This window comes from Mytilus edulis, chromosome 5, assembly GCF_963676685.1.
Source record: "Mytilus edulis chromosome 5, xbMytEdul2.2, whole genome shotgun sequence".
In the NCBI taxonomy this organism is placed as follows: domain Eukaryota; kingdom Metazoa; phylum Mollusca; class Bivalvia; order Mytilida; family Mytilidae; genus Mytilus; species Mytilus edulis.
Genome location: NC_092348.1, coordinates 30,793,432 through 30,812,247, shown reverse-complemented (window position 1 = coordinate 30,812,247; position 18,816 = coordinate 30,793,432). Strand labels below are relative to the sequence as shown.

Here is an 18,816-nt window from a genome sequence, read left to right as displayed (position 1 = left end):
ATACAAGTACCCGGGCACGTCCACTCTGTTAAGAATTTCTGATTGAGTCCATCTGATGTGTTAAGCCTTTTTCGACTGTTTTTTTTTAGTTCGTGATGATTTTGTATCTAAGGTTAAATTGTTTACATTGGTTACAGTTCGGCAGAAGCCTTATTTTATATATGTATATGATACTTTAATAAACATAGAAAAGAGTAAGATGATTCGCTGGTTAACTTTGGGTCAGGTCCAATGTAAAGGGGTGTTCATTAGGAAACTCAGATACTTGTAAGAAGGCACTTTGGTAGAACACCCCTCCTACAGTTTAAATCGGAGTATATATTAAGCAGGAGAGATTCTTAGCTCAGGGTCGATTGGCATACGTTTGAAGACGAAGACCTGATGTACGGTGCGTAGATATTCGAGATACTGTCTCTTATATATTATATATTGTGTTAATATTTCTTAGTGTAATTAGGAACAGGTTGGTGCCTGTTAGAAATGTAATAAGGAACAGGTTGGTGCCTCTTAGAAATACGGACTTGTACGTTTACAAGTTGAACCGTATTGTACCGTATAGGACAAGTGTGAGTCTGTGTGACCACCTTCTAAAGTACATAATTTCACCAAGAGAACAGAGACAAGTGTGTTAACTTGTAGGGTACATTATTGTACCAGGAGGACAAGTTTGTTCCTGACCCAGGACAAATTTGTAAGAGTACAAGTTTGTACCAGTGTTTATATTTTGAGTAGAATAGTTTATAGATATTTTATTAAAGATTGCAAAGAGCAGTTGTAGATATTTTGGTTCATTGACGTTAATATTTGAATAAAGATTATTTGTTATATATTTTGTAAAGAGAGAGGGCAATTTTGGATCCAGTATCAAACTGGTAACGAACTTATTCTAAAGAGAAACAGACACGCTTACCCTGTGTACACGTAACATAATTTGGTGGCTACCGCTGGGATCCAAATTGTTAATTTTTTAATCCATAGTGAAAGATTATATCCAAATTTGATCATCTTATAAACTTATATCCAAACTGTCTTGTGATGATTTACTGTTCACTTTTGCACAGATATTTTTTTTCAAACTGTTCACGTTTGCACAAATTGTCCTGTTAACGTTTTAAATTTCCCACGGTTAAATAACGATTATTATTTACATTAGGGATTAACGATCGATAGTGGTACAGGCAATCTTTTGATTGACATTAATTACGTTGTACATAAATTTATGACATTGTGTTGATATTATTATAGTGTGAATGCATGGTTATATCGCAAATTAAAGTATAAAAATGTCTTTTGATGACGAATTGACAAACCAAATTGAAGATATGGAAGAAACAAGGTATAGAAACAGTTTTGTTTCGTCTACACCTAAAGATCAGGGTGTTCGTCCAAAAGATACTTTTATAACAAGAAATGACTCGGGTCTGGAATCAAGAGAGTCCTTATTGTCAAGAAAGGGAGATAATGTAAAAGTTGATTTACCAACATTCAACAACCCGAATGCGCACAAAACTGTTAAATTTTCCCAAATTGATTTAAAGGAAGGGGATAATTTGCCTTTACCCATAATTAAAGGCTACATAAGGGAAAAAGACAAAACTGACAAATCAAAGTACCGACATACGATAACACAGATAATTCGGGTGTGAAAATTAAACCATGTCAATATGAAGGTAGCACCTCATTGACGGACTATTTGTCTCATTTTGAAATGTGTGCACTTGTGAATAATTGGTCGGAAAATCGAAAAAGGGTTATACTTAGCGGTATCGTTAATAGGACAAGCACAGGCTGTACTTGGAAATTTACCAAGTGAGAAAAGACAAAGCTTCTCCGATTTAGTCCGCGCAGTTGAAGAGCAATTTGCTCCTTCTAGTCAAACTGAGTTATATAGAGTTCAGTTTAAAGAACGACGTCAAAAAGCCAGCGAATCACTTCCCGAATTAGGCCAGTCACTTCGGAGATTTTCCAACTTGGCATATCCTACTGCCACATTGGACGTACGGGAAACTCCCAGAATAGAGCCGTTTATTGACCCGCTCGTTGATTCAGAAATGCGGCTTAGAATAAAACAATCGCGACCGAAAGGTTTATATGATGCCGTGAGACTTGCGGTGGAAATAGAGGCGTACAGTAAATCCGAAAATAAAGTAAGAGAGGGACGAGGTTATTTACGGCAAACTATGAACGATGACTAGTTAGACAGGGAAGAAAAGAATACAAATAGTGACTCTACAACAAAAGACATTGCATCATGGATGCAAACAATGGAGAAAAGTCTAAGTACTCTTATGACGGAAATGGCAAAATTAAAATCTAGTGGTACAAATGAGGGACCTTATTATGCTAAAACGAGATATACCAAAGTAAGAGGACAAATAAGGGTTGTTACAATTGTGGCAAATTTGGTCATTTAGAAAAGGGACTGCCGCCTACCCTGACAAAATAAGAACAATTATAATGGAAATAAGGGGGATGGGACTGTCAAAACATTAATGAAAACTTGGAAACAAAACAACCGTAAGACAAATGAAGGTGCGGTTACAACAGCATCTGCAGATGCTGGTATGTATGTCAAACTAAATGTAAGAGACACTGAAGCCATGTCTGTGGTTGATACATGAGCAACTTTGCCGTTGGTATCTTCCAAGTTATAAGATATGTTGAATCCATTAGATAAATCATATCTAAGTGAAGTTAAGACAACTGTTAGGTCAGTGTGTGGCAATAAGCTGGAGGTTCGTGAAAGCGGGAGATTCAATCTGCATTTCGGTCCAAATATGTTTCAATCTGAAGCTGTTGTGATTGATCTGAAAGTTGACGGTATACTTGGTTTGGACTTCAGGAAACGACATATATGTTTAATTGATATTGAGAATGGGCACTTTTGTATTGGGGATTGTAAGGTAGATTTGTGTTTTCAGGGATTACTAGTAATAGGCTGTTACCTAGTGGTTGCTTCAGAAGCGGTTGTTATACCGCCAAGGTCAGAAATTATCATAAATGGCACGGTTTGCTTAGCAGAAGGTCAAAAATAACCTCATGACAATGCATTGTCAGAAGCAAATGAGCATGCAGGGAAAGACTACATTTTGACTGCTAGAACGTTAGTAAGGTCATGTGAAAAAGTCCCTGTTAGAACACAGAACTAGATCCTAAGACAATCTATCCTAGTACGACTATAGCCCAAATGTCTGGTGTTGAACAAGTACTCGAGGGTAATATTGGTTCAAATGAACAGAAACATGACGGACTTAGACCAGATTTACAAGATTTGTTAGACAGGACATCAGATGAACTGACTTCAAAAGACAAACAAAAAGTAAAATATTTCTTGATTGATAATCAAAACTTGTTTGCTTCTTCTGACTTGGGGAAGACCAGTCTCGTAAACACGAAATCAATACGGGAAACGCAAGGCCATTCAAAGAACCACCTCGTCGTACACCTTATCATTTGAACACGGTAGTGAGTGACAATCTTGACAAAATGTTACAAAAAGGTATTATTGAACCCTCCCATAGTCCCTGGGTGGCAGGGATAGTCCTAGTTAAGAAAAAGGACGACAGTTATCGCTTTTGCGTAGATTATAAACGCTTAAACAGCGTGACCCTTAATAAAGACGCGTATCCTTTACGGAGGATTGACGATTTGTTAGATCATCTAGCAGGAAATAAATGGTATAGTACTCTGGACTGTTGTGCAGGATATTGGCAGGTGGAGCTGGCCGAAAATGACAAACAAAAAACCGCGTTTGCAACGCGAAGGGGTTTATTTCAATTTAGAGTCGTATGCCGGTTGGGTTGTGTTGCGCTGCACAGACATTTGAGCGATTGATGGAAACCATACCAGCTGGTTTACAGTACAGTGGGAAACATGTCTGGTTTACATTGACGATATAATCGTTTTTGAAAAAACACTAGATAGTATGCTTGACAATTTAAGAGACATTTTTGCTGGGCTTAAATCGGCTGGTTTAAAGCTGAAGGCAAAGAAGTGAACCTTGTGTACCACTAAGGTTCGGTTCTTAGGACATATTGTCTCTGAGGAAGGAATTTCCACTGACCCCGATAAGATTAAAGCTTTTAAAGAGTGGCCCACCCCTACAAATATAACCGAAGTTCGTTCCTTTTTAGGTCTTTGTGGGATACTTCAGAAAATTTATCAAAAACTTTGCCCACATTGCTCAACTGTTACACAACATAACAGAGAAGGAAACTAAGATGTTTGGACTTCAGAAAGTCAAGAATCTTTTGACCAATTGAAAGGTAAATTAATAAACGCATTAGTTCTTGCATATCCAGATTTTAATAAAGAATTCATTTTGAATACTGATGCAAGCAATTTGGCAGTCGGAGCTGTCTTGACTCAGAAATCTAATTAAGGGCTTTAAAATGTTGTGGCTTATGCTAGTCGTACACTTTCAAAATCAGAACGAAAGTACTGTGTGACACGCAGGGAGTTGCTTGCTGTGGTTTGTTTTGTTAAACATTTCAAACCATACCTCTCCGGTAGAAAATTCACAGTAAGAACTGATCACGGATCATTAAAGTGGTTACTTAACTTTAAGAACCCAGAAGGACAGATAGCAAGGTGGATAGAGACTCTTGGTTCATTTGAAATGCAAATTCAACATCGACCAGGAGTTCAGCATAGGAATGCAGACGCACTTAGTCGCATTCTTTGCAAACAATGCGGTTATCATTCCAGTTTAGAAAAAGAGACTGTTTCGACTGAGACTGAAGACCAATATAACACTGTTAATGCTATCACCCGTTTTGATGGTAGCAATGACAAAGATGATGGCAGTGATCATCATGATTTGTCTCTAAAAGAAATTCAGAACAATGATCATGACCTGAAAATAGTGACAAAATGGGTAGAAAAAGATGAACGGCCTGATTACAAAGATATTTCCGATAAGGGATTTTTCTTAAGATGACAATGGAACAACTTAGAGTTAAGAGACAGACTTATCTTCAGACGGTTCGTAGACCCTGCAACCAAAATTGTTAAAATGCAGGCTATCATTCCTTTATCAGAACGCAAAAGGGTTTTACAATTTTCCATGATGATAAATGTTCTGCTCATTTGGGTATCCATAAAATTTTGGCAAAAATTAGTCAATCTTATTATTGGCCAGGGTTACAAAACGACGTCAGGACTTATATAAACGGATGTGACAAATGTGCAAAGCGAAAAAGTCCACAAAAGTCCAAAAGAGCTCAAATGGCTTTAGTTGAAGCTAATGGGTCAATGGAAAGGATAGCTACAGATATCCTTGGTGAGGTGCCAGAAACAGAGTTGTAACACATATATCTTGGTAGTTTCTGACTACTACACAAAGTGGACGGAATCTTTTGTCATGCCAAATATGGAAGCTAAGACTGTGGCTAAAACTATAGTTTAAGAAGTCATTGTGAGATTTGGTGTTCCTCATTGGATACACTCAGATCAAGGCCGGCTATTTGAAAGCTTGTTGTTTCAAGAGATGTGTTGTATTCTAAACATTAAGAAAACACGTACCACTCCATATCATCCAAAATCTGATGGTATGGTGGAAAGGTTTAATAAGACTCTTGCAACAATGTTAAGTTCATTTGTGGAACAGAACCAGAGAGACTGGGATGAATACATTCCTTTTGTCATGATGGCATATAGAGCATCAGAGCACGAGACGACTGGACAAACGCCGAATAGTCTCATGCTAGATAGGGAACTATCCACCCCTTTAGACATCATGTATGAAATGCCACCATCAGTTAGAGATTTTCCTGCACATAAGTGGGCTTGGGAACTTAAGGAAAAGTTAAAAAAAACTCCCACAGTTTTGTCACGACCTCAAATATTATATCAAAATTTCAGAAAAGATGACGAGGTATACGTTTATTTCCCAGTGAAGAAACCATGGTTGTCTTCAAAACTTACTAGTGTCTGGAAAGGTCCTTTCAAAATCCTCGAAAAATATGGTGACCTTACATATAAAGTTGAATGTGGTTACAGAGGAAAACCACAAGTCATACATGTCGACAGACTTAAGAAAGAGAACAAACATACATTAAGGACAGAATCGGATAATAACACTTTTATTCCATTAGATACTGGATATTATACAGCTGAAAACGACTCTATAGAGACTCCTTATTCACAGGACATTGCTGTTCATGAGTCAACGTTGCCTGAGGAAGAAACGCAAGAATGTAATTATGAAGGGCGTCGTACAAGGCGAAAACCAGCTTGGATGGCAGATTACATTGTCAAATAGATTTTGTACATTTAACTGAATTAAAATGTGTATATAGTGTATATAGTATTTCTATGTTGTAAATTTAGTTTTAGACATGCAGTTTTAGACATGCATGTGTTTTTGAAGCGTGGGTTTGTGATGTGAAGGCAGAAGCCTTACTTTATATATGTATATGATACTTTAATAAACATAGAAAAGAGTAAGATGATTCGCGGGTAAACTTTGGGTCAGGTCCAATGTAGAGGGGTGTCCTTAGGAAACTCAGATACTTGAAATGGCACTTTGGTAGAACAACCCTCCTTCAAGAATGGTACAGTTTAAATCGGAGTGTATAAGCAGGAGAGATTCCTAGCTCAGGGTCGATTGGCATACGTTTGAAGACGAAGACCTGATGTACGGTGCGTAGATATTCGAGATACTGTTTCTTATATATTATATATTGTGTTAATATTTCTTAGTGTAATAAGGAACAGGTTGGTGCCTGTTAGAAATGTAATAAGGAACAGGTTGGTGCCTCTTAGAAATGCGGACTTGTACGTTTACAAGTTGAACCGTATTGTACCGTATAGGACAAGTGTGAGTCTGTGTGACCACCTTGTTAAGTACATAATTTCACCAAGAGAACAGAGACAAGTGTGTTAACTTGTAGGGTACATTATTGTACCAGGAGGACAAGTTTGTTCCTGACCCAGGACAAATTTGTAAGAGTACAAGTGTGTAGCAGTGTATATATTTTGAGTAGAATAGTTTATAGATATTTTATTAAAGATTGCAAAGAGGAGTTGTAGATATTTTGGTTCGTTGACGTTAATATTTGAATAAAGAGTATTTCTTATATATTTTGTAAGGAGAAAGCAATTTTGGTTCCAGTATCAAACTGAAAACAAACTCATTTTAAATAGAAGCAGACACGCTTACCCTGTGTACACGTTACAGTTCGTTCTTATGTTGTATTGTTACATCACTGTCCCAGGAAAGGGGGAGGATTGGGATCCTGCTAACATGTTTAACATGTTCTGTGTTATTTGGGCTCTTGTTGAGAGTTGTCTCACTGGAAATTACATCACATCTTCTTTTTTATATTTAAAATATTTTTGAAAAACAAGAATTTACACACACGAGGAACGCAGAGTAATAACATAATCTAGCATGATACACTGAGCAAATTGAGTACAATGGATTGTTGCCAATTAAATACTGACTACTGGTGCAAAGTGATCGACAAAGTCTTAACGAGTTCAATGTGAATTACGAGTATTGTCTGATCAGGTAAATTACGAGAAACTCGAAAATAAATAAATTTAATAAGATTCATGCAATTTTGAATCGTTTCTATACTTCTTTCGTCAAATTCTTTCGCAAATGATAAAGTTTGATGGCAACAACTATTATTTTTTCTCAAATTGCGAAAATGGCAACCGCCAGCGGAAACACTGCTTACGACCATAAGTGTGGTTAAATAGCTGATTAATAATAGTTCTCCTAATTAATTGTTCAACACCAAACCAGTCTTGTATCTACGTAACATATAATCTATGTTATTTATGATTTAATACATCTGTATATTTCAATTTGTGTCATCAAAGATAAGAAATTCTATCAATCTATAAACCACGACTTCATATTAAACTTACGTGTACAGTCATGGCGTCCATTTTATTATTTGCTGCACTTTGTTTTTTAACAGCTGATGGTATGTGCTTTTACTATTGTTCCGATTAACATTAACACATTACTTTCTAGTCACAATGACTCTCTAAGCATGCTTAATAATTTGATTAACACTTTTTTCTTTCTGAAGTATTCTTGCTTAATGCATCACATAAAAAAGAGAGAGGCGAATTTAAATGATACCAGAGAAACATAAAAATGCCACTGAGCTCGACGCGCTTTCGTGGATTCACTATTGCTGTTTTCTAAAATTTTGACTTAATTGCAATTTAACGACAAAACATATAATTTTGAAGCCTCTGACAACTTTTAAAATATATAAGATCAGTTGTATTTGTTTCTCAGGATCTCAAGCCATATCGATATCCCCATCGACATCAACAACTACAGCATCAAATTGTGTGGACGCTACTTTTGTCAACTGTAAAGATAGTCACGTGTGTGGTGATACCAACTTAAGGAAATACTGTCCTGTGACCTGTGGGGTTTGCATAACTAGTACTAAAACGTGTAAATATTAAGTTAGCAGTTTCTACTTCAAACTATCATCAACAACATTTTGTTTTTGATTGAATTTGTCATTGTTATTTTTAAATACAACTTGTAGGTTTACAATAGAATGTCATTGATAAATTTGGTACTGTAAGTCCTCTTCTGTTATTGATAACTTGGCGTTCTATGATATTGTCCGTTTCACAGTTTGAATATGTTTTGGCTTTGATCGTTCGATTAGGTCGTGCTGGTATAACAAAAGAGTTATCAAATGTACCAGGATTATAAAACTGTAAATATTACCTTTTTGCACTTGGCCTAATCACTTCTTCCATATCACAATCAGTTAAAATACAACATCCTAAAAATTATTTCACCTCTCTTCTTTCATTTCCACCCCAAAATATTTAAGACATGAATGAGGAAGGGAAAGAAAAAAATTAAGGAAAAATACACTCTAATTAAAAGGAACTATATTCGTGGACAACGAAAAGCGGGGTCATTAATTGTGGTCTTGAGCCTAATATACAAGTATATAAAACAATATATTTGTAGAATCAGGGTTAATTAATCTATCAGATAATACCAGTATTTTTTTTTAAATTAGAGTACAATAAGCTATCATTTGACACTTAATTTTAAATTTATATTTCGTATCAAAATAGATCTTTTCAGGTGGAAAGACTTTCAACTGTTCTCTATTATATATGCATCTTCGTTAGCCAAGGCTTACGATCCACTTTCGTTCTCTTCACCCTTGGCGGATTGAGATAAAATTTCGGAGACACAAGGTACGGATTTTTGATTGGTTGCAGTCAGAACTCGCTGCATCCAATCAAAAAGCGCATAAAACATGATCACGTGTAAATGTAGAAAGTGTTTGTAAACAATTGCCACGTGTTTATTGTGCAGCAAGTCTTTAAATTCTTTAAACATACGACTATATTTAGTGACAACTTGAATGTTTTTTATCAATTAATAGAAGTTCCTGTGTATGTTTCATGCACAAATGCATGAATGTTGATGTATATTTTCGTTTCCGGCTTTATCAAGTGTTTAGAATCTAGACGCTACCGTGTTTTAACCTCCAAATTGAAGAGTTCAAGTGCTACCATTGGTCAAGAATAATGTATTCGGAATGGGCGTGACTTTAATCTTCCGATAGATGGCGCAACATTGTTTTCACAAATGTTGGCTTAATCTGCCAAGGGTGAAGAAAACGAAAGTGGATCGTAACCCTTGGCTAGCGAAGATGTTATATATGCCTCTTTGATATGATAAAAAAAAATATAGGAAACAAAAATATATGTTTAACCTCAAGCTTAAGTCGTATCAACTTTTGATTTTTGAACTCCATAGATCTAGATAAAAATATAAATCAATGACATTACATTATGTCTTGTAACCAACTTCAATTGACTCTTTCCACCTAATAATTTGTGTGTGGCGTAAATTTGTTATACTTTTGTTTTTATCTTCGTTCCGAATATAAACAGTATCATTTACTAATAAAGTCATATGTTTTATTATAAGATGAGACGGGCTGAGGCAAGAAATATTCAAATTTTTATGCTTGTATATTTTCAAACAGTTTAAGTTGTTACACTTGAACTCGGTTGAGCTTTTTGCATGAAATATTTGACACTGGATGATAAGCAACCTATAATAACCAATCTTAAGAATCGAATGAGAGTAACCTTCTTATGTTTGAAATAACTTGGAATGTTTTATTTATTTTTTTGTTAAGGGGAGGATTTACTATGAAGAACACAACACATAACTAAGGCACAAAATTTACACAACGTAGTAGCACCCAATAGGCACCATTTTGCCCCTTTTTTTAAAATACGAAAGTTTTCCAAGCGACTAAATAATTGTTTATTTCATAACTTGCTATTATGCACGGCTCTCAACCTAACTAAATAGATTTTAAAGTATGCACAAAACGGTCATTATACATCAACAGATATCCCAATTTACCATTATGTACACCTTTCCTCCTGCCTATATAGATTTTAAAAAGGCTAAAAACGATCACATTATACATCAACAGATAAAAAAAAAAACAGATTACGAAACTTTTGCATGCAACCTTTGCAACGTCCACGAAAGGCAATTTTTTTAAAGATGAACATTCAAAATATGGTCAGACTACTATTTCTGACAAAATAAAAAGCAAGTATAGACTGTTGTCAAATTGTTCTAGATATGAAAAGAAGCAACACACATCCGTTATTCAATTTCTCTGAAGTGTATTAAGGCATGACTGTTATTAAGGTTCTCACCCTTGAAGAACCTTGAGTCAAATGTAAACTTATAAACGGCCAAGTTATGTGCACTTAATATGTTACAAATACATTGGTATGTTAGTTCATACATTATTAACCGGTACAAGACAACTATCATCTCGCTTGTTAAATCCTCATTTTCGTTTCTTGATAAGCACATGAGGTCCTCCTCCAAATGCAAAATGTGTTTGTTTTTGATTGTTTTAAAGAGAGAATAATGCAGGATACCCCATTATTTTATATACATATTTCACACAGGTTTTGTTTTACTTTCAGAACAGATAGTTTTCGATATAGGCCGCATTTCTTTCTAACAAAAATTGCGTAAACGTTGTGTCGCGTTTGTTGTTGTTTTCCTAACGCTGCGATAGTAGAAACAAATATTTATAATACTAAAATTACGAGGTCCAATTTGTCAGCCGTCATCGCGTGAAAACGACGAATCAAAGAATTCAACTTTATATATAATTAATATAGTACAAAGGTGTAGATTGAAAATTACACCACTCCAGGCCCTTTCGTTTTCCACGTAATTAATATTGCCAATAATTAAGAAGTTCCGGGTCGAGTCCGATACCGATACCGATACCAATAGTATATTCACCTGTTACCGGTTACCTTATCTGTACTTTCCGCATCTGACAGGCGCACCACCAAACGGTGTATTCGGGATTAATATGCTATATAGTATTACACGGGTCATAATCACAGGGTTGAAACTACTTAATTTTTAAATTGTTACCTATTGTAGTATTTTAATCAGTAAGACTTTCTAAGATAACAATACGAATACTAAAAACCTGGACTAAAAATAAGGCGTATAGGTACAGTTTCCAATTTGTTAACGGACCTGACGTAAAACAGCGAATCAAAGAATTCAGCTTTATTTATAACTAATTACTCCATTCCAGGACCTTTTGTTTTCCAAATAATTAATATTACCAATAAATGATAAGTTCCAGTTCGACGGGTTCAAACAGAAAGATTTGAAAGCAGAGAAAACTGTGTATCTTATAATCGCCATGACTTTATCAAATGACAATACTAATACTAAAATAAGGCTTGCGCATAGTTATATACTTTAATTTAGTAACGGACCCGCGACATCACGGGTGTGTTCTGGTATCGTTTAAAAAGTCGTAACTGACCCTGTTTGAACTTTCGATAATACATGCACATATTGTTGGTTAACAGACTTTTTACAAACGTAGAAACAAACACTTCGTTTAATCAGGTTGAAGTTAGAAACAAATGTAATGTTTGTACCAACAAACGACAAACGACAATCTGCAGATGCATTTTTAGCGTTTGCATAGTGTGTCAAAGTTTATGCAAATTTTGCAAACGTATGCTTGAAAGAAATAATCAAAACCTGTGCGCGCTTAGTCGTTTGCATCGTTTGTGTTAGAAAGAAATTTACTCTAAGTAATATCTGAAATTTTACAGAAACCTTTCGGTGTTTGAAAGTATGCTCAAGACAACGCAGATATCAATATGTCGGCATGTATAAGTACCCGGCCACGTCCACTTTTATTTTTTGTCTATCTGATGAGTTAAGCCTTTTTCAACTGATTTTTATAGTTCGTTCTTATGTTGTACTTTTATACCACTGTCCCAGGTTAGGGAGAGGGTTGTGATCCCGTTAACATGTTTAAACCCGTTACATTATTTACGTATGTTCCTGTCCCAAGTCAGGAGCCTGTAATTCAGTGGTTGTCGTTTATTCATGTGTTACATATTTGTTTTTCGTACATTTTTTAACATAAATTAGACCGTTTGTTTTCTCGTTTGAATTATTTTACATTGTCTTATCGGTGCCTTTAAAACTGGCTATGCGGTATGGGCTTTGTTCATTGTTAAAGACCGTACGGTGACCTAAAGTTGCTAATGTTTGAGTCATTTTGGTCTTTTGTGGATAGCTGTCTATTTGGCAATCATACCACATCTTCTTTTTTATATTCTTATTGCGTATATTATTCATCTAATAAGGGGGACAACAAAATCGTTGCATTAACAAAAAGAGTATTTTTATATAATTTTATTTTGGATCTAACTCGTCTTGTGATTGGCCAAAGTCGTTTTCTACACCATATCATAGACACAATTTTTCATCAACGTTTTTTCATGATCTATAAAATTGAGAAAGGAAATGGTGAATATGTCAAAGCGACAACCACCCGACCATAGAGCAAACAACAGCCGAAGGCAACCAATGGGTCTTCAATGTAGCGAGAATTCCCGCACCCGTAGGTGTCCTTCAGCTGGCCCCTAAAATATGCATAATAGTACAGTGATAATGGACGTCATACTAAACTCCGAATTATACACAAGAAACTAAAATTTAAATTATACAAGACTAACAAAGGCCAGAGGCTCCTGACTTGGGACAGGCGCAAAATTGCGGCGGGGTTAAACATGTTTATGAGATCTCAACCCTCCCCCTATACCTCTAGCCAATGTAGAAAAGTAAAAGAATAACAATACGCACATTAAAATTCAGTTCAAGAGAAGTCCGAGTCTGATGTCAAAAGATGTAACAAAAGAAAATAAATAAAATGACAATAATACATAAATAACAACAGACTACTAGCAGTTAACTGACATGCCAGCTCCAGACCTCAATTAAACTGATTGAAAGATTATGTCTTCATCATATGAATATCAGGTACAATCCCTCCCGTTAGGGGTTTAGTATCATACTATCATAAAATATATGAGAAGAACATAACCCGTGTCATGCCAACAACTGTTTTTTTAGAAGTAAATGTGTTTAGTTCCGATGCAAAGACCCTATCAGTGAATCAATGTTAAAGCCAAAATATGCAATCTTTAATGACCTGACAACAGTATCGTAACTATATCCCCTTTTAATAAGTCTATTTAAAGGTTTTGTTAGTTTCTGAGGAGAATACTGACATTTTTGTGCTTTATAAAGAATATTTCCATAAAATTTTGGATGTGAAATACCTGAACGTATAAGATGTCTGCATGTTGAGTTATATTTACGAATTATTTCCTTATACCGGTGATAAAATTTAGTAAATGTTTTGACCAGTTTGTGATATCGAAAACCCTGGTGTAATAATTTTTCAGTAATACATAAATTTCTCTCGCTAAAATCTAATACATTGTTACATACACGAGCGAATCGTACAAGTTGAGATATATAAACACCATAAGATGGTGACAAGGGAACGTCACCATCTAAAAATGGATAATTAACAATAGGAAATGAAAAATCATCTCTTTTATCATAAATTTTTGTATTAAGCTTCCCGTTTATGATATAGATATCAAGATCGAGGAAAGGGCAGTGGTCATTGTTATCATTAGCTTTATTTAAAGTAAGTTCTACAGGATAAATTTCTTTAGTATACATACTGAAGTCGTCATTATTTAGAGCCAATATATCATCCAAATATCTAAAAGTATTGTTAAATTTTTGTATCAAATGTTGTTTTGATGGGTCTTTGCTAATTTTAGTCATAAATTGTAACTCATAACAATACAAAAACAGGTCCGCAATAAGTGGTGCACAGTTAGTCCCCATTGGAATTCCAATAACTTGACGATATACGGAATCTCCAAAGCGAACAAAAATGTTATCAAGTAAAAATTCAAGTGCATAAATAGTATCAAAGCATGTCCAATTGACATAGTTCTTTTGTTTATTGCTACTAAAAAATGATCTAAAAGAGTTTGAACATATGTACTCGCATTCCGACTTTTTAAATGCCCAGTTAATTAGGGATGTGAATTTTTTCTTAATAAGAATATGAGGCAAAGTGGTATATAGGGTAGAAAAATCAAAACTTTGAACAGATTCAAAATCACCAATATATGCATGCAATTTATCAAGTACTTCCAACGAGTTTTTGACACTCCAAAAGTAATTAATTCCACTATTTTCAAAGGCCTTATTTGAACAATTTATTATCAGGTTTTTTATTGTACCAAGTGTACTAGTAAGTAAAACAGACAATTTAGTAGTTGAACAATGGCTGGAAGATGAAATAAATCTATATTTGTAAGGTTTTTTGTGCAGCTTCGGAAGCCAGTACATAGTTGGGACTTTCATTGTGTTTGGTTCTGCTTGTAAAGAAGTAGCTAAAAGTTTATGTTTGTTACAGATGTCGTTTTCTGAAAATAAAGTCAGTTGGAATGTTGGTGAATTCGTGATTTCCTTTTGCAGAACCTCTATATACAATTTACGTCAAACAATAATGATATTATTAGCAGCTTTATCAGCCGGGACAAAAACAAATTCCTTGGCTAGTTCTGTTAGTTTATTTTTGATACGCGAAATAGGGTTTTTATAGTTTTTGTTGAGGGTAAAATGTTCTTTAAAATGTTGTATTCGAATATCAACTATCTTCATTACTGAATTAATAAAAGAGTCCAAAGATTTTTTGTCAGCTTTTTCCCGTTTTACCCATTTCAAACAGTAGGCGCGGAGTGAGTCGTTGATGATATTACGACACTCATTCCAGTTAATAGTTGACGGGGGACGATATTTAGGTCCTTTACTGAGGAATGATTTTAACTCTCGGTCGCGAACGATGTTAAGGTCTCCTGTTATAACATGGGAAATTGGTCCATAGGTGTATTCTGAATTACTGCAATTACACGACATAGGTGTATTTTCAGTGATATTTACATCTTTACACAATTGGCTATAATTAAACACATATTTTCGGGTAGATTTCTTGTAAATATAACAAATGAGAGGGAGTTCAGTATTATCAAAATATCCAGGAATTTGGTCTTTAACAGAATGGTCGTTAAAAATACCGGCAATATTTACAAAATCAAAACCTTTATTGACATACTTTATTTTAATAAAATGTTTTTTATGATCTTCAGGTCGATCAATTTTTGGAAACAGTTTAGAATAACAATATGCCATTATAATTTGGACAATTTCATACTTAGGACTGTAATATGAAATTGTGTTGCAATCCTCTAAAATTTTATTTAATTTATTTATAGGTAAAGAACAAAGCTTGGTTAACAGATAATGTCTGCCGTTGTTTTTTGAAATGGAAATTAGGTCCGAAATATTTGTATGGTTGGTCCGAAATTTTCTTTGATTGCGATTTTTTCTGCGTCCATGAGAACGATTTTTACGAACAGTTTTAGAAACTATATCCAAAATGTTAACAGAATCGGTTCTTGATATATTGCCAATTCCCATGATATTATCATTAAGACCGAGAGGGTAGACTGTCTGTAATTTTTTAATCCAATTTAATTCATTTATTTTTCGTGATCGTACAAACTTGGAATGAGATTCACCAGGCTGCTTATTTACTACTTCTAAAGGTTGAACTGTTAAATATTTAATAGGATGACTGTGCTTCTTAAGATGTTGATAAATGATACTTTTGAATTTATTGGGTCTTTTAAAACGATACAGGTGTTCTTGCGTGCGTTTAGATAAATATCGCCCAGTTTCACCTACGTACTGAATACCGCATCCCGGTTTGTTTCATGTGAGTAAATAAATAATACTGTTTGTTTTTCAAGTAATATCAGTTTCAAAATTAAGAGAAAATGTGCGACCATTAAATGTGGACCTTACTGTATTGTTGGTGGAAAGACGGGGACACGTAAGTCATTTTTTGGCATGACACTTATCGATAGAAGGGTAACCACGATTTTTATTGTTAAAAACGTTAGCTATAGTAGTATTTTTAGATAAGCGATTCTGAAGATTGAGACGTGTAGATACCCTTTGAACGAGTTTAGTATGCCGGTTTAAAATGGAATTTAGAATTAAATTATAAGAAATAACTGTAATATTTTGGCAGTCTATTCGATGTAACATAACAAAAATGTGGCGAACACTGTTAAATAACCCGCTAAAGATGTACGCGCGTTATTCAGTATGCACAACAACTTTTATGTTATTTCTTTATAGACAGAAAAAATAGTATAGTAAAAAAAACAGTTATCACATAGTGGTAAATGTTAAATGTGCAATGTTTAACCCCGCAACATTATTTATGTATGTGCCTGTCCCAAGTCAGGAGCCTGTAATTTAGTGGTTGTCGTTTGTTGCTGTGTAACATATTTTTTTTTCGTTCATTTTTTACATAAATGAGGCCGTTAGTTTTCTCGTTTGAATTGTTTTACATTGTCTTATCGGGGCCTTTTATAGCTGACTATGCGGTATGGGCTTTGCTCATTGTTGAAGGCCGTACAGTGACCTATAGTTGTTGATGTTTGTGTCATTTTGGTCTTTTGTGGATAGTTGTCTCATTGGCAATCATACCACATCTTCTTTTTTTATAATGACCGATCACACATGTTTATTTATGAATCGTTTGTTGGATATTCGGACAACTGGAATTAATAAATATGTCAACCCTGTATCATATTATACATAATGCTTAAATATTAGGTATTGTGATAGTCATATTCACTACTATAACGAACAGGAACCGGTCACATTATTGGAAACTGTAGGTCTTTTTGGATATATTTATCATAATGGGGTCAAGATGAAAACATTTTGACGATTATGAAATATTTCATTTACACTCATCATAGAAACCAGGGCAATAGAAAATTGAAATGCATTTGAACCTAAAACTCTGAAAGATATAACCAAATATTTCTCATGAGAAGAGCCTTGGTGTTTCGAAAAAAACCAGTTTGGTCATATCAATTGCAAAGTGGGCGTTTACATTTACACAAATAACGATACCTTTTGGTTAAGCACTTTTTTCGATTAATTAATTGTTTAGAAGGTGATTTGCTTGTACAGCTTAAAGAAGAGTGAATGCAGTTACAGATTCCTTGGAAAAGTCGATAACTAAAGTCTGCTACATTTAACCTTAACATGTGCATTTTTCAGCAATATTGCAAATTTGCAAGCTTCTATGTTTTTGGTACTGAACATTTATATATGTGAGTGTGTGTATTTTAGTGATATATTTGACTCAATTCTTGTTTTTAAATCAGTTAATGTGTCAATTTAGATCACGTTTTCATGGATGGTTATCTTATAGTATTTGTCGTTTAATTCCAGACTCTTGTCATGATGATGATGTTTTTAACTGCAACAAAAATGTTTGTGGATTCCCTTCGCTTAAAAAATTCTGTCGAGTCACATGTAACGCTTGTGGTGGTAAGTATATCATATTCATAAAAAGTATGAAATTCACCATTTATTCCTTAAAATCATTTAGATAGACATTTAATCTTTTTTTTAAATTTAAATCCAGAGGTATTATTTTGTTTAAATGCAAATCGTGCAATAAACCTAAGTATTGGTAATTTGAAGCATACTCAATATTTTCTATCATTTAAACTAAAATGAAAATCTGATCTGGCTACAGAAGGATTTCTAAAATGTATAACATTTGATTTTCTTAAATTTACTTTTAAACTATTATGATTACACCATACATTTAAAACATCTAATAATTTTTGTAAATCCTCAGCATTTTCTGCTAATAAAACTATGTCATCGGCATACAGCAAGATAGATAATTTTTCACCATCAATATTAATACCAATGTCTAACAACTTTATATCATCAATTAAATCATTAATAAATACATTAAACATTACTGTTGACAATACACAGCCTTGTTTTAAACCAGTATTTACATTGAACCATTCAGTCATGTTACCATTTAATCTGACACTGCATTCTACATTAGAATAAATAGCCTTTAAAGGATACATAAATTTTGTACTAACACCCAGTTTTCCTAATTTATTAAATAACAAAACTCTATCAATAGAATCATAAGCTTTCTTAAAATCAATGAAAGATACAAAAGTTGACAGCTTACATTTTTTTATAGTTTCAATAACAGATGTTAATGTACTGATATGATCTATTGTACTTCTACCTTTAATAAACCCATTTTGTTCATCATTTATTATATCCCTCCGTCTCGGGCTGATATGGGGGTTTCGGGATGATACCCAGGCTGATATGGAAAAGGCCATGTATTATTCTCTATATATACAGACCATCATGCACATGTGTGAACATTGTTTGGGTTTGTTTGTTTGTTTCTGTGTCATAGATATCGTAACAGTAATACTAAAATGATATAAAGTTTTAATAAAAAAAAAATATTAACATTAAAAAAAAAACATCAC

The 18,816-nt window shown here is 34.2% G+C and overlaps 1 protein-coding gene across 4 annotated transcripts in view; it reads left to right on the top strand.

Annotated features, from left to right (window-relative positions):
• Nucleotides 1–7,847: 7,847 nt before the first annotated feature.
• The window catches only part of LOC139523415 (uncharacterized), a 40,381-nt gene continuing 29,412 nt past the window's right edge, over nucleotides 7,848–18,816 (top strand). For all 4 annotated transcript variants that reach the window (XM_071317443.1, XM_071317441.1, XM_071317444.1 and 1 more), the window contains exons 1-3: nucleotides 7,848–7,937; nucleotides 8,261–8,425; nucleotides 17,729–17,827. In XM_071317443.1, coding sequence (XP_071173544.1) covers nucleotides 7,889–7,937; nucleotides 8,261–8,425; nucleotides 17,729–17,827 — 313 coding nt within the window. In that variant the 5' untranslated portion in view covers nucleotides 7,848–7,888. The remainder of the gene's footprint in view (nucleotides 7,938–8,260; nucleotides 8,426–17,728; nucleotides 17,828–18,816) is intronic.